General features: G+C 40.9%; 1 protein-coding gene across 4 annotated transcripts in view; it reads left to right on the top strand.

Annotated features, from left to right (window-relative positions):
• Positions 1-26,474, top strand: part of JADE2 (jade family PHD finger 2) — a 350,683-nt gene that overhangs the window by 243,869 nt on the left and 80,340 nt on the right. For all 4 annotated transcript variants that reach the window (XM_044280921.1, XM_044280922.1, XM_044280920.1 and 1 more), the window contains one exon: positions 25,586-25,753. In XM_044280921.1, the coding sequence (XP_044136856.1) occupies positions 25,586-25,753 (168 nt within the window). The remainder of the gene's footprint in view (positions 1-25,585; positions 25,754-26,474) is intronic.

Here is a 26,474-nt window from a genome sequence, read left to right as displayed (position 1 = left end):
TACGGAAAAACGGAATGGAAACGGAGACACAACGGAACTCAAAAACGGAACAACGGATCCGTGAACAACGGACCGCAAAAAACTATAAAAGCCATACGTTCGTGTGAACTAGGCCGTAAAAGCAGAGAAATTTAAATTTAGAAAGTTACAAATGTTTCCACATTTTGAGTAAATTTTGTATTTTTTCATAAAAATAAACTATTTTGATTCAAATTTACCACTGTCATGAAGTACAATATGTGACGAGAAAACAATCTCAGAATGGCTTGGATAAGTAAAAGCATTTTAAAGTTATCACCACATAAAGTGACACATGTCAGATTTCCAAAAATGGCCCGGTCCTTAAGGGGTTAAGGTGGTACATATAGCTGTGTGTGCTCCTTCTCTCATTGGTTGCTTGGTGCACACAAAGGTAACTAGGAGCAGCACACTATATGTGCAGGGTCTACTCTCCTGAATGTAGATGCCCAGCGGCATGGGTAGATTTAGAGTAGGACATGCCTGTCTGAGACCACCTGGGTGCGGGTTGGTAGGCAAAGATGTGATTTGATCAAAATATATTGGCTTTATTAGAGTGAGGGCTTAGTCCATATATTATTTTTCCATCTATTGTTTTGGTGCATTATTTTCTGTGACTTTTTAGATGTGGCCATGCACAATCACATATTTACTATAATATCGTGCAGGATGTTTTGTATCTTTTTTCCGTGATTTTTTTGATGTGTCTTGAAGGAGTGGCACCTTCAGGTGTGAATGCGCTTCTATCCTGGGAGTAGGGTTCATGTGTACTTTTGCCCCACCTATCTAATAGGCGACCTTGATTAAGGTGGTTCATATAGCTGTGTATGCTCCTTCTCTCATTGGTTGCTTGGTGCACACAGAGGTAACTAGGAGCAGCACACTATATCTGCAGGGTCTACTATCCTAAACATACATGCACAACTGGATATTTAGGTTTAGAGTATGACCTGCCTGACTGAGACCACCATGGCGTGGGTAGGTGAGCACAGATGTGTTTTGATCAAAATATATTAGCTAAGGCCCCTTGCAGACGAGCATTCCTCCCGCAGCGAGTCCGCAGCACCCGGCCTGACTTCCCAGCACTGACGGGATTCACATAGCATTATATTGATTTATGATGCTATGTAACCCTTACAGTTCTCGAATGTATTGGATAACACTGGCAGCATTATGCAATACATTCCAGAACTGTGAGGGTCACATAGCATCATAAATCAATATAATGCTATGTGACCCCCGGCAGCGCTGGGGGGTCAGGCCGGAAGCTGAGAGGGGAACGCTCATCTGCATGGGGCGTAGGAGTCTCAGATTTAATTATTTTATTGAGGGCTTAGTCCATATATTACTTTTGCATCTATTGTTTTGGTGCATTATTTTCCGTGACTCCATGTAAACATTCCCAGCGACCTCATGTGAGCAGGGATGTGCTATGGCAATGATAAACATTTGTAAATGAACTTTTCTCACAGGGACTCAAAGCGCAGGGATAGTTGTGTAGTAATGAAACTCTGTGCCCGAATGATCGTACTAATGATTATTTGGTCTCATACAGTACCAGTGATTGCTCTATGTAAATGGAGTTAAAGGGAACCTGTCACCTCAAAATGCAGTCCTATCTGCAGGTACAATGTTATAGAGCAGTAGGAGCTGAGCAGATTGATATACTGTTTTGTGGAAAAAAAATGCAATAAAACTTGTAATTTATACATTTAAGTCTCTGCTCTTTCTGAACTCCATAGCCATGTTGGCAAGTGTGTGCACATGCATTGCTATCGGCCACTGATCAGACGGCTTATAAAAATTACAATCTTTTCCCACAAACCTGTAAATCAATCTTTTCAGCACCTCCTGCTCTATATAACACTGTATTCAGATGTCACCGATTAAAGGTTCCTTTTAATCTGTTAGTGACCATCCATATTCCTTTTTACAGCAACCACTAATGGGCCTTAGGCTAGGTCACCGCCATTTTATGGCGACCTAGTCTAAGCACTGCATGGGTCTAACATGCAGGTTACCAATCGTGGCATATAAGTAGTTTAGAGGTAGAATTCGCCCTCTTTCTCCTAAGAGTATCCTACGAATGAGATTGCTGGGTGCCGATAATTGGACATGGCTGCCTGGGGCCTAATGAAGGCCCCAAGCCTGCCACAGTGTATCCCCATCAGGCTACACCTCTCTGGCTGGTCAGTATAAGGCCTCTTTCACACTACCGTTTTTTTTTCCGTTTTGCGGTCCGTTTTTTGCGTTCCGTATACGGTCCGTATACGGAACCATTCATTTCAATGGTTCCGCAAAAAAAACGGAATGTGTTCCGTATGCATTCCGTTTCCGTTTTTCCGTTCCGTTGAAAGATAGAACATGTCCTATTATTGCCCGCAAATCACGGTCCATGGCTCCATTCAAGTCAATGGGTCCGCAAAAAAAACGGAACACATACGGAAATGCATCCGTATGTCTTCCGTTCCGTTTTTTCTGAACCATCTATTGAAAATGTTATGCCCAGCCCAATTTTTTCTATGTAATTACTGTATACTGTATATGCCATACGGAAAAACGGAACGGAACAACGGAACGGAAACGGAACCACAACGGAAGCAAAAAAACGGAACAACGGATCCGTGAAAAACGGACCGCAAAACACTGAAATGGACATACTGTAGTGTGAAAGAGGCCTAACACTGACAGTATAATACTCTGCACTGCATAAGTAGTATTGGGTATTATAGAAGCAATCAAAAGATCGCCTGTTAAAGTGCTCTTGTAGGACAAGTAAATGGTTAAAAACAAGTTGAAAAGGTTTTATTAAATAAAAAAAAGTATAAAAATGTACCTTTTTCCATTGATAAAACTTTTCAATAGAAATATTGCAAAAATTAAATCCCCTCCATATACTTGCGATCGCCATGTCCGTAATGACACATTATCATGTAATTTATACCTTATGGTAAAAACCATAAAAAAAACACTATCCCAGAATTGCTGTTTTTTTTGCTTACTCTCCACAAAAAGTTAATAAAAGTTAATCAGTAAGTTATGTGTACCCCGAAATTATGCCATTGAAAACTACATATGGCTACTCTTGTAATGTGATAAAGAATATAATGAAGCATTTTCTTGGTCATTTAGGCCCAAAACAGGATGGTCATTAAGTGGTTAAGTTAGCACTGATTGACTTGCATTTGTTAGGCATCATGCACACGGCCGTTGCCAGGCCGTGGCCGTATTGCGGTCCGCATACAATTGGTGGAAATACACAGGCACCCCACATCATGGATGTGGACCCATTCACTTCCGTGTTGTTTCTGTCCGTGCCTCCGCACTGCAAAAAAATAGAACATGTTCTATTTTATTATGGTGCGGGCGAATGACGGTCACATTTAAGTTAAATGGCCACTGTACAGATGTTGCCCTTGCATTGGGGACAACAAATTGCAGTCCCCAATGCACGGACCGGCTGCACAACGGCAGTGTGCATGAGGCCTTACAGACAGGAAATCTGGCTATGTAAAAGGATCCCTTAGTCATGCAGAGATAATGTCAGTCATTGATTAGTATGGTCTGTTGACCCCCAAGGTCAGTAAAAAACCTTTTTTTTATATATATCAGTCTGCTCAGCTCCTCCTGCCCTATAACATGCTTCCTGCAGATTACATTGCACTTTCATGGTAACAGGTTTCCTTTAATAGTAATCCAAATCAACAGCTCACGGTCCTGTTTCGGCTGCACGGGAAAGGGGAGGGATCCCCACACAAAATCCAAATCGGAAAATTCCCGGCTGCCTTGCTTGCTTGAATCTTATCTCTTTCTTATCAATAATAGTCCTCTAACGGGACGCGTTTCGGCACATATAGCTTTCCTCAGCCCAAATTCCTTCTGATTTAGGTTTCCTTTAATGTCAGTCATAATGTGTGTATTACATTGTGCCTGTACCTGTATAGGTTTGATTTATAATATTGCCACTTAATCAATTCCAGACCATCTCTGTAGTGTGACCATTCTTCTGATAGTTTATGCAATCCTGCTTTACCTCTTTAAATTATAGTAAATCTTGAAATAATTTATATGATTGAATATATATTTTCTGCAGGTTTATGAAATGAGCAGTATTGTAGAAATCCATTTAATCTAAAACATGTTGTTATGCCCCTCAGTGGTCAGTACACTCTGCCCTCCCCTTTGACAGGGCTACACAGCTGGTGCCTGTGCTGTGGCTCACAGTCATTGATGGTCCATCTTTTGGAGTACTATCGCTTCACCATCCATTCCATCTTGAGAACATACCATTATTACTAAAACGCATATACAAAGATATAGTGAATGAGATATAGCATACACTATCATGCATGATGGAGTAAGATACAGTGGAAGAGTGTCAAGAAGAAAGCAAACCATAAGAAGTCCTGTGTGCAGTTTGCCACAAGCCATGTAGTGGACACCGCAAACATGTGGAAGAAGGTCCTCTGGTCAGATGTGATCAAAGCTGAACCTTTTGGCCTGAATGCAAAACACAGTGTTAACACACCAATCCCACCGTTAACACACCAATCCCACTGTGAAACATGGTGGTGGCAGCATCATTCTGTGGGGATGCTTTTCTTCAGCAGGGACAAGGAAGCTGGTCAGAGTTGTTGGGAAGATGGATGGTGCTAAATACAGGGCAATTCTGGAGGAAAATCTGTAAGAGGCTGCAAAAGATTTGAGACTAGGGTTGGGGTTCACCTTCTAGCAGGACAATGGCCCTAACAAACAGCCAGAGCTACAATGATTTATGGCTGATATCAAAGCAGATTCATGTGTTAGAATGGCCCAAAGTCCAGACCTAAATCCCATTGAAAACCAGTGGCAAGAATTAAAAAAAATGCTGTTTAATCTGATTGAGCTTGAGCTATTTTGCAAAGAAGAATGGGTAAAAATGTTAACCTCTTGATGTGCAAAGCTGGTAGAGACATACCCCAAAAGTCTTGCAGCTGTAATTGCACCAAAAGGTGGTCCTACAAACTATTGGGGTTGAATAAAAATGCACACACATTATTATTTATTTTGAAAGCCATGTATCCTTTTCTTTTCACACACACTTGTTACTTTGTGTTGGTCTATCACATAAAATCCCAATAAAATACATTCACGTTTGTGGATGTAGCATGAAAATAATGGGGAAAAGTTTGAGGGGTATGAAAACTTTTTCAAGACCCTGTATATCTCATAAAGACTCTCATGGTGATACATTCTCATTTGTGTAATAGGAAAAGTTGTTTTCCCTTTACAGTATCTTAAGTCAAGCAGAAGGCTGTGTATTCCAGGTACCACATGTATTTGCCAGAGCTTTCTGTTCAACTGATCTCAGTACAGTAATAAAGTACTTTATGATATGGTGCAAAAAGAACACAGGGGAACGTTAATGAACATTTTGTCTAGAAAGTGCCACTTTGAAGTGAGAACTTCTTTCAACAAAATGTTAAAGCACAGGGTCATACAGTGAAATGTAATATGACGGCTTAAGAGGAACTATGAATATCTCTTTCCAATAATTCTAGTGAGTGTGTTAGAGTGGCCCCCCACTGGAGTGATTCAGTAATATATTTCACAATGTGTAGTATAAGTATTACCCAAATGCAAATCTAAACCTGATGGCTACAATTCTTCTGCAGATAAGAGAATGGTAGAGATAAGTCAAGTGCCATAGAGGTACAAAATACTGTTTTACTCTGTATGGGCAGTCATTTCTAATGCTCAATTCAAAAATGCGTCTGCATACTTTTGACATTATATATAGAGCTTTCCACTGTGCAGATTTAAAGTGAACCTGTCACCTGGATTTTGGGTATAGAGCTGAGAACATGGGTTGCTAGATCGATGCTAGCACATCCGCAATATCCAGTCCCCATAGCTCTCTCTGCTTTTATTGTGTCAAAAAACGATTGTATAGATATGTAAATGAACCTTAGATGAGTCCTGTCTCCTCCATGCTTCAGAGAGGAGTCCAGCGTTCCCTAAGGCTAATGCCAGCACAGGGAAGGAACACTATGCCGACACTGCTCATGCGCTAGCTCGCGCATCGAAATATTACGGCGCTCTAGCTTTGTGACGTTGGGGAGCAAGGAGGAGAGGGCTCCTTCACAGTGGCCGTGGCTGGGCTCAGAGTCAGAGAACGCTGGACTCATCTCTGAAGCATGGAGGAGACAGGACTCATCTAAGGTTCATTTACATATCTATAAAATAATTTTGACACAATAAAAAAAGAGAGATGTATGGGGACTGGATATTGCAGATGTGCTAGCGTCGATCTAGCAGCCCATGTCCTCAGATCTATACCCAAAATCCAGGTGACAGGTTCTCTTTAACCCCTTAAGGACGTACCGGTACGCCCTGTTTCCCGAGTCCTTAAGGACTCAGGACGTACAGATACATCCTAAGTTTAAAAAAAGATTGTGGCGCGGGGGGGTTAATTGTGACAGGATGCCCACTGAAATCATTGTCAGTTCAGACCTGCGGTTTTTGGCGGCGATCGGGCGTGCCATCGGGTCCCCATGCGGCTGTAGGGGGGACCCGATGGCATGGAAGGCAGCACGATGTCTAAGGAAGGCATTGCGCTGCCTTCCGGTGAAGAGCCTGTGAGATCCATTTCCCTGGATCTCACAGGCCCCGGAAGCTGTATGAGTAATACACACAGTATTACTCATACAGCCAATGCATTCCAATACAGAAGTATTGGAATGCATTGTAAAGGATTAGACCCCCCAAAAGTTGAACTCCCAAAGTGGGACAAAAAATAAAGTAAAAGAATAAAGTAAAAAAAAAGGTGAAAAAATAAAGTTTTCCCCCCCAAAAAATAATAGTTTCAAGTAAAAATAAACAAAAACGTCATTTTCCCTGAATAAAGTAACAAAATTGGTTAAAAATTGGGGGGATTGTACATATTTGGTATCGCCGCATCCGTATCGACCGGCTCTATAAACATATCACATGACCTAACCCCTCAGATGAACACCGTAAAAAATAAAAACTGTGCTAAATAAACAATTTTTTTGTCACCTTCCATCACAAAAAGTACAACAGCAAGCGATCTAAGCCTTGTAACATCCCCAACTAATAAAATATCATTCCCAAAATGATCCAAACATGAAGTAGACATATGGGGAATGTAAAGTAATAACTATTTTTGGAGTTATTACTATGTATTATAGAAGTAGAGAAATTGAAACTTGGAAATTTGCAATAAAAAAAATAAAAAGGTAAATTTGGTATTTTTTTTATAAATAAAAATGATTTTTTTTTAACTTCATTTTACCAGTGTCATGAAGTACAATATGTGACGAAAAAACAATCTCAGAATGGCATGGATAAGTCAAAGCGTTTTAAAGTCATCAGCACTTAAAGTGACACTGGTCAGATTTGCAAAAAAAATGGCCAAGGCCGTAAGGTGAAATAGGGCTGAGTCCTTAAAGGGAACCTGTCACCAGTTTTATGGTGTCCTAACTAAGGGCAACATAAATAAGTGACTGATTCTTTTAGACAAAATGCTGGGTCACTTTCTTTAATTGACCCAGTCAATCTGCCAACATCTTGTAAAGCTCCAGCTGATAATGATGAGTCCTGAATATTCATGAGCTCCTGACTCCCCGTCCACCTGCTGCTGAATTACAGTTATTTTCCATATGAATCAGCAGCAGGTGGGCAGGGGAGTGGCTATAGCTCTGAATTAAATATACGCAGGACGTAATGACATCACGCTGGACTCGAATCAGCTCATTAGCATGCCGCATGCGGCATCTTTGTGTGTATATTATGAGGTAACCATCTGTCACACCAGTAAGTGAATACATCTAAGGCACTTTTTAGTAGTTAATGATTGTATATAATTAGTTCGATTATAATCAAATATCCACATGACAGGTTCCCTTTAAGGGGTTAAATCTGTACAGTGGAAACCTCTATATATAATGTTAAACGTATGCAGACGCATTTTTGTATTGAGCAATAGAAATGACCATACAGAGTAAAACTGTATTTTGTACCTGTATGTATTGATGGCCAGTTCGCAGTATTCGCTGACGAACACATGCGATCTGCCATCTTTATTCCCAAGCCCGGCAATGCAGAGGTAAGTCCTTACCTGTGCCTGCGCCAAGAGCCGCTCTAAAACACATGCGGTCACCGGGAGCAGGCAGTTCTGAGAACAGCCTTCATCGGGCTGTTCTCGGCACTGCCTGCTCCCGGTGACCCCATGTGTTTCAGAGCGGCTCGCAGCACAGGCTCAGGTAAGGACTTACATTTGCATCGCTGGGCTTGGGAATAAAGATGGCAGATCGCATGTGTTCGTCAGCGAACACTGCGAACTGGCCATCACTACCTGTATGGCACTTAACTTAATAGTAACAGCTCCATGAGCTTCTTACTTGCCTCATTTACAGATCTATAAAATCTTTTTTTGACATAATAAAAGCACAGAGGGCTATGGGGACTGGATATTGCAGATATGCTAGTGGCGATCTAGCAGCTTATGTCCTCAGCTCTATACCCAAAATCCAGATGACAGGTTCCCTTTAAATATGGTTATTCAGTTTTGTACAGTTAATCTTGTAAATTTATTTGCTCCTGTCTTTTTTGGCTTAATGTGCAAAATAGGCCTGCAGCTATGCTCAGCCTGTGATGGTTGCAGCTCATGAGTTTTCTTGTCTAGATGTGTGAAAACATTATTCAGTTAATTAGTAAAACATAAGTTATGGCTTGTGTGTAAATATTCTAACACTAAATAACTACCTATATTATAGGAAACACCCACATGCATCAGCCCTTCCAACATTTCTTGGATAAAAAAGATATTTTAAGACTTAAAGAGGACCTTTCACTAGAATAAAAAAATCTAAACTATAAGCATACAGACATGGAGAGCCGCGCCCAGGGATCTCCCTGCACTTACTATTATCCCTTAGGGGACCGTATTCCATTTGTAGAGGCTCTGAGGTACCTCTATAGTGGAACCCAATAAAATTTCCCTTTTCATAAACTACAACCCACTAGGATTTTTAAAGGGTTGCAGTGAGCACCTTGAGTTAACGGGTGTTTCCTAGAATTTACAAAACCTTGGCTATGAAAATAAAAAAATTATTTTTTCCATGAAATTTTTTGGTTTTTAGGCCCAGGTTTTTCATTTTCAAAATGGGTAACAGGAGAAAATGCACCCAAGAAATAGTTACCTATTTTCTCCTGAATACAGTAGCTTTTAGGTAGTAAAGTGCTGTATGGACACACTGCAGGGTTCGGAAGGGAAGGAGTGCCATGTACATTTGAGACCTAGTTTGGTGATTGGCCAACAGCTGCAGAGGCTCTGAGGTTAAATAAAATAAGAATCCCACAAGAAGTGGTCCCATTTTAGAAACCACACCCCTCACAGAATTTACCAATTGTGAACATTTTGACCCCACAGATGGTGCAAAATGAAAATTCAAATTTTTCCATAGATATGCCATTTCAGTGCCCAATGTATGCTGGTGTGAAAATCAAGCCCTCTTATTATACCGTACTTGCTGGTTTTATGAACTCCCTACATGAGACCCTAATCTTTTGCCTGGACATACAGCACAGGAGTAAAAAAAGAACCATGTGTATTTGAGGCCCATTGTGGTGATTTACACATCTTGTACTGACAACTGTAGAGACTCTGGGGTAAAATAATAAACGAACCCCTGAGAAGTGAGCCTATCTCTTAAGTATAGCTAGTACCGTATTTACTTAGCCTACATGATATCAATTTCAAGTTCCCACAGATGGCATTTTAATATGTTGTGCTCAGCTCGTGCCATCTGAGGCATACCACGCCCTTTAAATTGTTAGGCGAGTTCTATTGGGTACAGAAATGCCATAAATGTGGACATAAACTGCTGTTTTGGTAAGCTGCAGGGCTCAAATGGGAGAGACCACCATTTTATCTTTTGCAGCTGAGATTTTGATGGATTGGGGAACCACTACAGCTTTTATTTTATTTATTTTTTTGAGAACCATGCGTTTAGTTTTCTCTCGATGGAGCTGTGTGATTTTTATTTATTTTTTTTGCAGAAGGGAAGAATACCGATTTTATATTTCTCACATTTTACCACTTTTGCACAAAGCATTAAAAAATACGTTTTTGAGTCAAAGTTTTCTAGAAGCAATATTTTTTTTAGATAGTTTTTTCATGGAATGAGGTGATAGTTTCATTGGTACCATTTTGGGGTGAGCGATTATGCCTATTTTCAGGCCATGTGACATCACATTCTTTACTTAGGCCCCTTTCACACCAGCTAGTTTTCTTCGCAGATGCAACGATTGATATAAACTCATAGCACCCGCACTGAATCCTGACCCATTCATTTAATTAGGTCTGTGTACACAAGTGTTTTTTCTCACGCATCAGTTCTGCGCTGCGAGAAAAACACAGCATGTTCTATATTCTGTGTTTTTCCCGCAGCTCTGGCCCCATAGAAGTGAATGGGGCTTCACTGAAAAAACACATTACATCCGGAAGAAAGTCCGGATGCAATGCTTTTTTTCACTGATGGTTGCTAAGAGATGTTTGTAAAACTTCAGTTTTATTTTCACACGCATGAAAATGCATCAAAATGCATTGCACCCGCACAGAAAAAAAAGAATGCAATTGCACACAAAACTGACTGAAGTTGCTTGCAAAATGGTGCGAGTTTCCATGAACGCACCCTGAACCCATCCGGAGCCAATGCGTATCGTTCGTGTGAAAGAGGCCTTATGTCGCCTATATGCAGCTTAGTCACATTTAAGTGACTAGGGCTGCGCTGTAATACCAACCACAACGGCCATCAAATGGACAGCACTGTGGTTGGTAAGCAGCAAGGAAGCTGTGGAGTTCACTGTGTTCTCCTCAAACAACTTTCTGCAAAAATTGACTGCTCTTTGGAACTGTTCATAATTTTCTCCACCCTGACAAAAGCCCCAGTTCCAAGTGCAGAGAAACAGCCCTAGGAATGCTGCCGATTCCTGCTCTGATCCTCGCTATCTTGATTGTCTGGATTCTGCTGCTAGACTGTGCCAGTCACTTCACTGGTTGCCCGTCAACACAGAATACAGTTCAAACTTGTCATCCTCATCTACAAAGCTCTCCTCAGTGCTGTACCTCCATACATCTCCTCCCTCATTTCCATCTACCACCCTATTCGTGTTCTCCGTTCTGTTAGTGACCTTGGATTAAAATCCTTTATAATTTGTACCTCTCACTTCCGTCTTCAAGACTTTTCTTGAGCTGCACCTACTCTCTGTAATGCTCTGCCCCACAATATCAGGTCAATTCCCAACTTCCCTACCTTCAAACTTGCCTTAAAACCGCATCTTTCAGGCAGGCTTAACAAGCTTCCTAATGACCGTTCACCGAGTAACAGTCTCAAACCTGAAGCAGATCAGCTTATACCACTGCTTTTTTGTATGGCCTTTTGGGGGCACTAAATATAAAAAAAAAGACAAAATGCCACCACACACACCACAGCTTCTATCTCCCATCCTCCTGAGAGCATAATCCATACATCCACTCTATCTAAACGACATATGGAAAGGGGACATAATTTTAAAAAGTATTTTAGTTGCATTTTGTGCTAGTAAAAATGTAAATAATGTGAAAAAAGACAATATTCCTTTTTTTATTTTTTTCCTCAGGTATAATAAAACAAAAAATACTACAATAAAAATGACAATAATAAAGCCCACAAAAGGCGCAAAAGTTATTTAAATAACATAACATAAAAAATGGTTATGGTTTTCAAAGACGTATGCACTGAAAAAGTTGAAAAATGCGCCTAGTCGGGAAGGGGGGAATGGCCGGTTGTGAATCGAAGAGAAAATGTATTACATTTGAATTTTTATTCTATTTTTATGGAGTGGTAAGGTGACAAAAAATAAGAAACACTCTTATATTTTATTAGTTCAACATTTTTAGAAGCAACAATTCCAATTTTCTCTTTTTGGGGTTTGTTTTATATGTAAAATTGGGAAAGGGTAGTAATTTGAACTTTTAATATTTTTTGTTTTCATTTTATTAAACTTTGTTTTATACATACATGATGTAAACAAACCAGAGTGATTATTTTACATGATGAAAATGGGTCAGGAGAGTCCAAACTGATAAAAGCATGGGGAAGATGTACCTGAGAATATCTGTTGAAAAACCATAGTAATCCCAGGAAATCCCTTTAAAGAGTTAAGTCTCAAAATGTGTTGAACTTCCATGAAACATTGGAGAGATTGCCTACCATCATTCCTGGTATATTTGTTTTGGTAGATACTCATATTCCCTATAAAATAACAATGCTGGAGCATCTTTTCACACTCTGTAACACACAGTTGGCAACTTGTTCATTCATTTTGTAGTAGGAATAACGGAGAAAAGGAGCAACACATAGTGGCACATTTATCAATCTTGTTTGATTTTATATGTAAAACTAGACTAGTGTATTTCATTCATCTGTCTTTCTTTTGCCAAGTATTTATTTAAAGTCGCACAGCACTTCATGAATTGGTTGCAATTAGGTTCATATTCACATGAAAAAAGTCACATCTGTGCAGAGAATAGTCACCTTTGCCAGAAAAGAAAGCCTTCACTTCACTACTGAAAAAGGAAGAAAAACAGGCCAACACTGGAGTGGAGTAGAAATTACAATGTTTTTGCAACAAATACAGGCGCAAAAAAGGGGCAGCTACATAAATAGGTTGGAAAAAAGTCGTAAAAGTTTATAAAACTTCAGAATTAGTTTAAAAAATCGAAATAGGCGAAGAAGGCTCAAAAGCCACCAAAACAGTCGCAACTTCAGTAGTAAATGCAAATAAAAAAAATAAGACAGCGCTTTTTAGACTAAAACCAGGCACAAACACTTTATTAAATGTACCCCAAAGTTCTAAGAAAAGATGCTGCAGAATTGTTACCTTATGGGCAATATGATCTGAAACAGAAATGTCAGGAGTGGTGACAGGTACTTATAAATATTGGTAGTATTTGCTCTAATATAACAGTGTCTGCAGCTAAAAACATCATCCACAACAACCATTAATCACAAACCATTCCTTCAGCATGGGGGAAAAGGGTTACATAGCCACATTTCTGTTCCATATTGAGACATTGCAGTTGCATACAATTTGTGTTAGGGAAAAGCTGCCACCTGAATTGGCCAAAGTGAAGAAAGGGCACCTGTTGGGGATGGGGGTCCAATAAGTTGAGGAACTGCATTTATAAGGTAATTTATGCTATAAATGTGAAAGATGGGAATACCCCAGTTACAGAATATGTCAATCCTTTACCCTTGTTACGATACATCTTTCATCAATTTTTAGATTTGCTTTCAAATGAATCTGCAAGATTATTTTTTGCTAAAACCTCCAACTGTGTCTCTTGGAAGGTGGGTGCATTTTCTGTCTCCATCATTCACTGACATCCATAGTGTCTTCTCTCACATCTGAAGTTCTCAAAATTTGATAAAACCTTACCTCACATCTGTGTAGTCTAGATTTACCAAATGAGTGATCTGTGGTGTTTGGTGGCTTCATTCACCAGAAGGCTGCCTACTGTTTTGTCATTTGTGTGTGTTTTATGGATACTAGAATTGTTCAGTTTGGAAATCTCTATGAAAACATGTTGGTAGATTCACATAAAATCTCCACATGGATTTTGTGCTTTGGGATGTGCATTTTTAAACAGTGGTGCCTTCAAGATGTCTCGGAGACCAGATGGCCTCATAATGACATCTGCTCATGTAAAGAGGTAACCTGCTGAGAGCAATGTTAGACAGGAGACATGATTCTTCTTTTGCTACAGCTTTAGGGTGATTATCAAACACAGCAGTTTTTGTAGCCCAGAGTGTGAATTAGAACTCGTACACAAGTGTACTTGCTCAGTGCACGTGCTGCAGACCGCGAATTGTAGTTTGCAATGCACGGGCAGTGGCCATGTGTACTCCACTTGCGGATCCGGACCGATTGACTTGAATAGATCCACGATCCACAACATACGGCAAAAGATAGAACATGCTCTATCTTTTTGTGGTGGTGGTGGAGGCACGGATCAGAAGCCCACAGAAGCGATTCGTAGGGCACTGAGCAAGAACGCTCGTGTGCATGCGCCCTTAAGGAGAACCTGTCAATATGAAATGCAGTGCAGTCAGGTATAGAGCAGCAGGAGCTGAGCAAAAAAATTATGTGCGAATAAACATACTAAAATCAGTGTATACTTGTGCTGGCTACTTTCACACTCACTGCAAAGTTAGGGAGAGTTCACATCAACTTTTCATTTTCCATTCTTTTGATCCTTCGAAAGAAGAAAAAAAACAGGATCCTGTAAAAAAAAAAAATAGGCTAAAACGGTTGCCAAATATGCATAAAGTAATGCACAGGATCTTCTTTTTTTTTTTTTTCTTTTTTTGTTCTGATGGATCAGATGAACAGAAAAATAACAGTGATGTGAATTCTCCCTTAACCCATCAGAGAACAGCCTCCTGGGGTTTTCCAGATTCGGCATAGCCTGATAGTGCTGCATGTCTGCTGGTCTAATGGGACTACAATGGGATGCCTGGAAAGGGAGGAGGGGATACAACTGTTTCACGCCATAAATGGCAGGATTCAGACGGACAAAAATTACTGCGTGCAACAGTTTTTGTCCAGCCAATTTCTGGCATTTATGCCAGGTAGTGAACCTATCCCTTTTGAATCCCATTAAAGTCAGTGGGGTCTGGCAGTGTGCGCCATTTTCCAGAGAACTCCAGCAGGTGGTTCTCTGCCAGAACACCCTGCCAGGTTAGCTTTACTGTGAGTATGATACTAGCCTGAACCCTTAGGCCTCTTTCACATGGGCGTTCTGGGAAAATGTGCGGGGCGTTGCGGGGACACCCGCAATTTTTTGTAATGCGTTTTGCACTCACATGAGAAAAATCGCGCATGTTTGGTACCCAAACCCGAACTTCTTCACAGAAGATCGGGTTTGGGATCGGTGTTCTGTAGATTCTATTATTTTGCCTTATAACATAGTTATAAGGGAAAATAATAGCATTCTGAATACAGAATGCATAGTAAAATAGCGCTGGAAGGGGTTAAAAATAATAATAAAATAATGTAACTCACCTTAATCCACTTGATCGCGCAGCCCGGCTTCTCTTCTGTCTTCATCTTAGCTGTGTGCAGTAACAGGACCTGTGGTGACATCACTCCGGTCATAGTGACGTCACCACAGGTCCTGTTACTGCACACAGCTAAGATGAAGACAGAAGAGAAGCCGGCTGCGCGATCAAGTGGATTAAGGTGAGTTACATTATTTATTTTTTTTAATTAACCCCTCCAGCGCTATTGTACTATGCATTCCTCTATTCAGAATGCTATTATTTTCCCTTATATCCATGTTATAAGGGAAAATAATAATGATCGGCTCTCCATCCCGATTGTTTCCTAGCAACTGTGCGTGAAAATCGCACGGCATCCGCACTTGCTTGCGGATGCTTGCGATTTTCACGCAACCCCATTAATTTCTATGGGGCCTGCGTTGCGTGAAAAACGCACAATATAGAGCATGCTGCGATTTTCACGCAACACACAAGTGATGCGTGAAAATCACCGCTCATGTGAACAGCCCCATAGAAATGAATGGGTCGGGATTCAGTGCAGGTGCAATGCGTTCACCTCCCGCATCCGCGCGGAATACTCGCCCGTGTAAAAGGGGCCTTAGGCCCCTTCCAGATGAGCTGGTGTCACAGCGAGGACTCGCAGCGAGGCACCCAGCCAGAACTTCCAGCACTGCCGGGGTCACATAGCTTTATATTGATATGTAACCCTTACAGTTCTGGAATGTATTAGATGACACTGACATAATGCTGTCAGGAGTGTTACACAGAAAAGTTAGAATTCATAGATTTGCACCACTTCTGTGTTTTAGAGCCGCACCTGGTTTATAATCACTGATCAAAAAACTGACATGAGAATAAGGTCTTAGGGTCCAATTAGACTGTCCAATATTTGGGCAGAATGAACGCCAGTGGAGGATAACATTACGGCCTGTTACCCAGACTGATGCAAAGTGAATGTTGGAAGAACAATTGAAGTCATTCCGCTCTCATTCACTTCAGCAAATCCCTGATACACAGGGAGATGTGCTCCCTATAAACATACATCTTTCATCTGGATGGGACATGCAAATTGGCTAACAAATGTGAGTTTGCTCATTTATTGGCTGATTGGTTTATGAGGTTTGGAGGAGTTAGGCCAAGTTCACACTTCAGTTATTTTGACAGATATTTCAATCAGTTATTGTGAGTCAAAACCAGCTACGGGTCAAAAACACAGAACAGGATGGGATCTTTCCATTATACCTTATCTACTGGTTTGGGCTCACAATCACTGATAGAAATAACTGACCAAATAACTGGAGTGTGAACTCTGCCTTAGGCCCCATGCACACGGCCGTGTTTCACGGCCGTGTGCGGGCCGTGGAACCGCGGCCTGGATCCCTCCTGAGAGCAGGAGCGCACGGCGTCATTGGTTGCTATGACGCCGTGCGCTCCCTGCTGCCGGCACAGTACAGTAATACACTGGTATAGATCATACCAGTGTATTACTGTACTGTGACGGCAGCAGGGAGCGCACGGCGTCATAGCAACCAGTGACGCCGTGCGCTCCTGCTCTCAGGAGGGATCCAGGCCGCGGTTCCACGGCCCGCACACGGCCGTGAAACACGGCCGTGTGCATGGGCCCTTAGGCTACTTTCACACATGCGTTTTTGCTTGACCCTACATGGATCACCAAAAATGCTTCCATCATGATGATACAACGGGCTGCATCTGCTATGAATGGATCCGATTGTATTATCTCTAAAATAGCCATGGCGGATCCATCTCTAAAACCATAGTCAGTCAATGGGGGGGCGGATCAGTTTTCTTGTGTTAGAGAAAACGGATCTGTCTCCATTGAATTATATTGTGAGTCATGATAGATCCGTCTTGCTCTGCATCCCAGGACGCACTCAGAAACTCTGCTTGCAGCGCTTTAGTGTGGGTCATGGGAATGCAATGAAATGGACCAGAATGCATTATGGTGCACTCCGTTCCCTTCAGTTCAGGTTTGTCCATATTGGCAATGAATGGGGACAAAACTGAAGCGTTTTTCTCCACTATTGAGATCCTATGACAGATCACAATAGCAGAAAGGGAAAGCGCAGATGTGAAAGTAGCCGTACTCAGGTAACTCCTCTTGTCAGAAATGGTACAGGCATAACTTGCTTTTACAGGAGGAGGATGAATCGAGCTCTGGGAGTAGCCGGTCTTAATGACCAAAATAATTTCAGTGCTTTCTTGTCTGCAAAATTCCAGTGTATAATGTTTTTTTTTTTTTTGTTTGTTTGTTTGTTTGTTTTTTACTGTGAGTAACATACAGTCCAGTATCCCTTGTACATATAATGATACTGTGAACAATTTGATATGTCGGGGCACATTTACACGCCGGTCTTTGTTTCTCCTTGCACAGCTAATTGATTAGACTAATCTATCACGAGGCATGCGACTCTCTATAAATTTGGCTAATATAAAGCAACTGTGCACCTAGCGGAAAACCTATAGCAGCCCCAGGATGGTGTAGTTTTTTGCCAACATGTACGCCTGTTTCCAGTAAATTTCCTAGGGCTGTAGTCCCCAACATGCCACCGTTCTGCCCCCATCCTGCCCAACTGTCAAAAACTTTTTTGCCACCGGCCGTGTGACTTTATATTGTCGCATAGCTGGTCAAAAAGAGGGCTTCACAAGATTTTTTTATACCCAAGGCTGGCATAAAAATCTTTGTGTGTAACATGTTTAATTTGGGTAATCAATCAGGTGATGTATGAGTTTGAATACATTGGGAGGGGGGGGGTTCAGGTGTGACGCACAGGTCTTGACAAATAGTGGCAGCATGTGAAACGGTCATAGGCTTAATCCTCCACATCCAGTGATTACTCCACAAATAGGTTTATTTCCACTGGTGAGTGGCATGACTTTCCTTCTGTTTGGATTACATTTAGAGAAATAATAGTTCTCACATGGGATCAAGTAGGATACCTGTATAGCTTGACAGGTCGTTGCCAGTCACTCTTAGCCAGGCCGGGAGAACCCAGCTCGAGCAAGTCAACCAACACTTCGACTTAGCATTGTTCAATAGAATCAAGGCATCTGTCCGAAATCTGATTGACAGGTTCCTTTAGGCTGGATTTACGCTTTCAGGTTTTCTGATACCTCAAAGGGGCTGTCTCACTTGAGCAAGTGGCATTTATCGTGTAGATAAAGTTAATAGTTACTAATGTATTGTGATTGTCCATATTGCCTCCTTTGCTGGCTTGATTAATTTTTTCACCGCATTATGCACTGCTCATTTCCGTTTATGACCACCCTGCAATCTAGCAGTGGTGGCCGTACTTGGACACTATAGGAAAAATAAATCATGCCAGCAAAGTAAACAATATGGACAATGACAATACATTAATAATTGTATTAACTTTCTCTACATGATAAACACCATTTGTATATTAATTGTTTTTTGTGTTGTTTTATCCTAAAGTTTGTACAGTTATATTAAAAATTGTAATATTTATTTTTTTTACGAAAAGTTGACCTCCAAGCAAAAAGATCATTGGAGATAGACGTTGCAGTCAAGCACAATAAATGTATATTTGTATGTCTGCTGCCACTTCACCTCCAGTTTTCCCAGGCTGGCTGTGCCACTAAAGCGATAAATGTTTTAAGAGCTCTGGCAGCTGTTACATTGTCAGTGGTGAAAGGAGCAACCTATTAAGACTGCATAAATAAACCAAATAAATCATGGGGAAATAAAAATGAAGTGAAAATGGCCATGTCCATTAAATATAAATGGCAGTGTTGAATGGTGTGGTAAATAATTTATTATGGTGCAATCCATGCATGATGTAAAGTTAACATCATTTACTGTAGTACGTTTACCAACATGTGGGTGTTTGTAGGTATGTCTGATGAGATGCCACCTGAATTCTACAGGGATCCTTGTGAATGTCCACTTACAAGGAATCTTGTGACTTAGTCATCTTGCTGCTCAGACCATCTTGGCACCCCTTACTTGGCCAAGACAGGCTGCATTCACACAACTGTTTTCAGACTTTACAAGGGTGTTTTCACAACCAATTAAAGTCTAAGGGGCTATTTACGTGGTCAACGCGCAAGAATAAGATGTCCTATTTATGGCTGTTTTCATGGCCAGATGGAAACCATTGAAATCAATGGGCCTATTTTTAACTACAGTTTAGACAGAGTGCACCCATCTAACAGTCGCTAAAAATGGGTACAGTATGTAATTAAATGTTTACTGTTACTGGGATGGATCTATCGGCAGCACAGTGGTTAGCACTGGTCACTTGCAGCACTAGGGTCTGAGGTTCAAATATGACCAAGATCACTAATCTGCATGGAATTTGTATGTTCTCCATGTGTTTGTGTGGGGTTTTTCTGGGTACTCCAGTTTCCACCCACTTTCCAGAGACATACTGAGATTGGTAGCTCCACTGGGGACAGCGAGATGCTAATGTCTGTGAGTAAAATAAATAAATAAAAATTTTAAAATAGAAGCTGTGGTGGCATTTTATTATTAGTATTATTTTTTGGGGGGGCATTTAACATTACAATCTTTTTTCCCTTTCTCCTGTAACTCAGGTTGACATATTAGCCTCAGTTACAGGAGGAACACAACCTTTCGATAATTACCTCAGAGCTGATCAGGGTCTGCTAAGACCTAGCAGCTTGTTTACTTACCCAGGACCCTGAGATCACATGATTAAGTTGGAAATTGCTATGTATGCTGTAATAGGAAACTCAGGGACAGCAAAATAAAAACTATATCCATGGAGCTGCTAACTCTGCAGCATTGTTCAGAAACATTCTTGTAAGGTTAATTGTGGACAGATTAGACGTTTATAGCCTGTGGGCAGTGTCACTATCATCCTCGCTGAAGTTCATGTGATGTGTGAGTGTGTGGTGGGGCAACTAATGCAGAAACACCTGATCTGTCTAAATAATTAATACGATGCATCGGGTGCATGACAACGATCCCATAGAAAACTCGAAAATCAGTTCTGGCTTTAGTTCCACGCCGGAAGGGAACTGAACCGTATCTACCAATATACAGTGCTACCCATAATTATTTATACCCCTGGGAAATTTTTACTTAAAGTTACTTTTATTCAACCAGCAAGTAATTTTTTTATGGAAATGACATAGGTGTCTCCCAAAAGATAATAAGACGATTTACAAGAGGCATTATTGTGGGAAAAAAACATTTCTTAGCTTTTATTTACATTTGAGCAAAAAGTGTCCTGTCCAAAATTATTCATACACTTCTCAATAATCAATAGAAAAGCCTTTATTGGCTATTACAGCAATCAAACGCTTCCTATAATTGCAGACCAGCTTTTTGCATGTCTCCACAGGTATTTTAGCCTATTCATCTTTAGCAATGAGCTCCAAATCTTTCAGGTTGGAGGGTCTTCTTGCCATTACCCTGATCTTTAGCTCCCTCCACAGATTCTCAATTGGATTCAAGTCTGGACTCTGGCTGGGCCACTCCAAAACGTTAATGTTGTTGTCTGCTAACCATTTCTTCACCACTTGCTGTGTGTTTTGGGTCATTGTCATGCTGAAATGTCCACTGGTGCCCAAGGCCAAGTTTCTCTGCAGACTGCCTGATGTTGTCGGTGAGAATCCTCATGTATTGCTCTTTTTTCATGGTGCCGTTTACTGTGATTAGGTTCCCTGGTCCATTGGCTGAAAAAAAAGCATTAGGTTCCAACCATCATGTTTGACAGTGGGGATGGTGTTCTTTGGGTTGAAAGCTTCTCCTTTTTTTTACGCCAAATGAAGGAAACATCATTGTGACCAAACAATTCAATTTTTGTTTCATCTGACCATAACACAGAAGACCAGAAGTCTTCTTTGTCCAGATGAGCTTTTGCAAAGGCCAAGCGAGCTTTTGTGTGCCTTATCTGGAGAAGTGGCGTCCTCCTTGGTCTGCATCCGTGGTACCCAGCAGTGTGCAGTGTCCGTTGGATTGTCTGCCTTGAGACATTCCCACCTGCATAGCCAATATTCACCAGGATGGCCATGATGGTGATCCTTGGATTCTTTTTCACCTCTCTAACTGTCCTCCTGGCCAGCACAGGTGTCACTTTTGGCTTCCGACCACGTCCTCTGAGATTCTCCACAGTGCGGAACATCTTGTATTTTTTTCTCAAATGTAAATAAAAGCTGAGAAATGTTTTTTTTCCCACAATAATGCCTCTTGTACATCGTCTTATTATCTTTTGGGAGACACCTATGTCATTTGCCGTAAAAAAATAAATAATTACTTGCTGGTTGAATAAAAGTAACTTTAAGTCAAAATTTGCCAGGGGTTTGAATAATTATGGGCAGCACTGTATATGCAGCAAAAAGATTGCAAAGTGGGCCCCCTGCTGGTAGCCCCTACTCAACTGTTATATGTGGGGAAAGTAGCAGCGCTCCACAGGAGAAATCAAGAATTACACAGTGCCCATTCAACTAGCTATGTCAGTGTAATGTAGCTACTTTCCAATTTGGTCAGGAGACGAGGAGCCCCTTTTATTGTCAGTATTCCCTGGTAAGGCTACGTTCACATCTGCGCTTTTGCTGTCCGGTTTTGAGATCCAGCAGGGTGTCTTAAAACTACAGCAAAACGCTTCTGTTATTATAACCGGCATCTGATCAGAACAGATCTGGTTGTATTATATTGAAAATGATGAAACCGGATCCGTCACTAAAACGATTGAAAATAAATAGCCTCCAGATCCGTTTTTTCCGTGTCTAAAGAAATTGGATCCGTCACCATTGACTTACATGTTTTTTGGCACCGGATCCGGCTTTTTGACTTTCCCATGCTGCTTGCAGGGATTTTGTGTCCGGCATGGGAACGTAACAAACCGGAATAGAATGCATTCTGGTGCACTCCATTCTAGTTTGTTCAGTTTTGTCCCCATTGACAGTGAATGGGGACAAAACTTAACTGTTGTGCTGCGGTTTTGAGAGCCTGTGCTGGATCTCAAAATTGGAGAGCACAACGCAGATGTTAAAGTAGCCTAAGATGTATGGTTTTCTAAACTGAATCTCCATGCCAGGGTTAAAGGTGCAGTAGGAGCCCCGTGTACTCTGATTTAGGCAGGTTCAGTCCTGTTCATTCATGAAAAGTTCACATTTTAAAGGAACACTAAACCTAAAAATAAAAGATAAAAATAAAAGTATAGTTACTCTCACTATTGTCAGTCTGCAGTATTTTCTGTATTTCCTCAGTGGTTGATACATTTTAATAGCCCCATTGCCTATTCTCTACTTTTGCTATAATTCTGATTTCTCCTCAGGATAGGTTGTCAGTATCAGATTGGCGGGGTTCTGACCGCCCCGATCAGCTGTTGGAAGAGAACGCACCAGTCATATGAACACTGTGTTCTCTTCACTATTTACCTGTTCGCCATCGACATTGCAGCAGTGATCAGTGTAATGACAACTCCGCCGTCCTATTCAAGTGAATAGGAGGTGGTCATCCCATTGAGGTGACCAGAATAGGAGAGAGCTGCAATTACATCTGCCCGCTGCTGAGATGTCAACTGCAAACAGCTAAGCAGAGAAGCGTAGGAGCACTGCGTTCTCTTCAAACAGCTGATCGGCAGGGGTACTAGGAGTCAGGCCGAAGATAGGTCATACAATATAGAAAAAGCGGACAACAATCTTTGTTGTGCTGCAGACAGAGCAGACTGGGAATGTTCATGTTCCAGCCAGTTTTACCACATCCTTTCACAGGATATTGAGAAGGAAATGCCAAAGCTCTTGGGACTCTTAGAGAATATTTCTTTAAACATTTTCAGTATTAATTGTAATAGGAGACAGAATAGGATGAAACGTAAGAAGGAGAGTAAGGGAGGAAATGGCGAGACATTTTCCATATTTAGCTTTCCCTTAAAGGGGTTGTGTCACTTTAGCAAGTGGTATTTATCATGTAAAGAAAGTTAATACAAGCCGCTTAGGCTGCTTTCACACTAGAGTTTCTATTTTCTGGTATTGAGATCTGTCATAAGGTCTCAATACCAGGAAAACCACTTCCGTTTTGTCCCCATTCATTGTCAATGGCGACAAAACGTAACTTAAAGGGAACCTGTCACCAGGATTTTGTGTATAGAGCTGAGGACATGGGTTGCTAGATGGCCGCTAGCACATCCGCAATACCCAGTCCCCATAGCTCTGTGTGCTTTTATTGTGTAAAAAAAACGATTTGCTACATATGCAAATTAACCTGAGATGAGTCCTATCCCTGACTCATCTCACGTACAGGACTCATCTCAGGTTAATTTGCATATGTATCAAATCGGTTTTTTTACACAATAAAAGCACACAGAGCTATGGGGAATGGGTATTGCAGATGTGCTAGCGGTCATCTAGCAACCCATGTCCCCAGCTCTATGCGCAAAATCCTGGTGACAGGTTCCCTTTAACAGAACGGAAAGCTCCAAAATGCATTCCGTTCTCATACCAGAGAGCAAACCGGTACATGCTGCGGTTTTATTTCTGTCCTGGGATGCGGAGCAAGACGCTAACTCTGACACTATCTGTCACAATAGAAAACTGATCTGTCCCCTATTGACTTTCAAAGGAGTTCATGAAGGATCTGTCTTGACTATGTTAAAGATAATACAATTGGATCCGTTCATAACGGACGCAGATGGTTGTATTATCAGTAACTGAAGCGTTTTTTGCTGAACCCTACCGGATCCAAAAACGCTTGTGTGAAAGTAGCCTTACTAATGTACTATTATTATTATTATCCATATTGCTTCCTTTGTTGGCCGGATTCATTTTTCATCACATTATACACTGCTCTTTTCCATGGTTATGACCATCCTGCTATCCATCAGTATTAGTCATGCTTACACACTGTAGGAAAAAGTGCTGGCCTCTCTAGTGGCCGGGACTGGGGGAGTGCTTTTTACTATAGTGTGTAAGTATGACCACCGCTGCTGGATTACAGAGTGGTCGTAACCATGGAAACGGGCAATGTATAATGTGATGGAAAAATTGGGGCATTTATCAAACCAGATACACGTACGTCAGGCTTGTGATGTAAAAATGTTGCACGACCTGCCAATTGTGACTTTTTCGTGACATTTAGGAGGCGTGTCACTTTTCAAAGTGAGAAAAGTGAATTACACCTGGATTATGGCATTATTTACTATCTGCGACTCTTGAAATGTCACAGAAAAGTCGCATCCTATGCCAGACAGTCCTCTGGTGTACGTTTTAAGACTAAGGGCTCATGCACACAACCGTAGCCATTTTTTAAGTCTGAGGAACGTCTGACCCTCTATAGAACTGTCCTATCCTTGTCCGTAATACTGAAAAAAATAAGACTTGTTATATTTTTTTGCGGGGGCATGCAAATGATATACCATGTGCTCTCAGCATCTTTTGCTGCCCCCTTGAAGTGAATGGGTCTGCATCGGATCTTCAAAAAATGCAAGTCAGATTCATAAAAAAAATCAACGGGCGTGTGCATGAGCCCCAAGTCATACAACACAGTGCAGTTGCACAAAATACATGAAAACTGTACACACAATGCAAAACCAGACTTAAAAGGTACATGAAAAACAAGCTCAAATAAGTAATGTCCCCAATAGTGTTTTATTTAAGCTATTTCATTTCTGTAATTCGCTGGCGCTATTATATGCTGTAAGTTGCACACCAGAAATCAGAACTAATCCTAACATAATGAAAAAATCATTTAGTCATATATCTACTGTATGTGCCTAATCTACTCCATCCCTTTGAGTTAGTTCCCTCATTCAAAGGCTCACTGAGTTTTGAGAAATCTTTTCAAATGTCACAGAGACGCATGAATTGGTGAAACCCCCACCAGCACGAGAACAAGGAACGAGAGGTGCTCACATATTGCACGTTTTCTTCTCACTGGAGTCAAGATGGGCTTCCTATTGAGTAGGTCTCGCTTCTTCTCCAGTGAGATGCGAGATCAAGATATGCGAGCACGTCTCTCTCCTCTTTCTCAACACTCAGACCCTCACTAATCAAAACTTTTCATATGTATCTGTGACTTATCAAAAGTTTATTTCTGTTTGCTTATAGTATAATACTTTAGATCAGAAACTCTTGGCTGGTAAAACCATTGAAACATGTTGGAATAGCTGTGGTTTGTGTCTCATGCTGATGCAAGGTTACATTCGCAAATCTCTGATGGTCCAGGATCTTCAAATAGTAGTGGGTAGTAGTAAAGTCCGAGTCAGAGACCTAAACATCAGGGAAGTGACTATGTTAAAATAAATAAATAAAAACACACCAGAAAAAAGCATTCTTTTTATTTTTTAATTTTTTTTTGCAACATACCTGTGTTTATGGGGCATTTTCTTCCTCAAATCCTCAAAAGGGATACTTAAGTTCTTACCTTATAGCTGCTGCTGAATTATCATTAGATGGCATTTTCTTCTGTATGTTGAGATAACATTAAACAACATATACTCTTTGTTCTTTAGGCTTGCTATGGAATCCTTAAAGTTCCCACAGGAAACTGGCTCTGTCGATCTTGTGCACTTGGCGTTCAAGCAAAATGTTTACTTTGCCCAAAGAGAGGAGGAGCTTTGAAGCCTACAAGAAGTGGGACTAAATGGGTCCACGTTAGCTGTGCCTTATGGATACCTGAAGTATGTAATACTGTACCATATGCTATATTACTTTTGCCTATCATTTTTTTCGACATTTATTTTGATGTTTACTAATAGTTATTTTGTTATGCTTTAATCAAGGGCTTATTACTAGCCTTTAAAGGGGTTGTTCAGCTTTATGATGATTTTTACAGACCTCACAGTGTGGCTGGACTTGCGGTGGTGATCATACTTGCTGCATCACCACCCCCCTCCGTCTTTGTAGGTTCCAGGTCTCCCCTCGTCAACATCTGGTTTGACACAAGGCATGTGACCTCTGCTGCCAGTCAATGGCCGTAGCAATGATGCAGTCATTGGCTGTAGCAGTCACATGCCCTGAGTCAAACCGGATGTTCATGTGGGGAACACTCAGGTCCTGCAGAAATGGCGGAGCAACAATGGAGCTGGAACTCAGTGGTGGGCATTAGCTAAGTATGATCATCACCGCATGTCCAGCCACGCTCTGGGATCTGTAAAAATAAAAAAATATATTAAAAACATCATAAAGGAGAAACGCCTTTAAATAGGTTTCAGGTTTTTTTGTGTTACTTCTTTGGCTGCATAAGTACTTAATGTATGATAATTGTTTCTCCACTTTCATATATTATGTTTTTTATTTGTGTGTTATTACAATATAGTTTTTTTTGTCAATTTTTTGTCAATTTTATTGCATTTAAAACTCTTGGAATGAAGATAACCTTTTGCTCCTCTCTTCTTTTCA

Source organism: Bufo gargarizans, chromosome 2, assembly GCF_014858855.1.
Source record: "Bufo gargarizans isolate SCDJY-AF-19 chromosome 2, ASM1485885v1, whole genome shotgun sequence".
Taxonomy (NCBI): Eukaryota; Metazoa; Chordata; class Amphibia; order Anura; family Bufonidae; genus Bufo; species Bufo gargarizans.
This window is presented reverse-complemented; position numbering and strand designations above follow the sequence as displayed.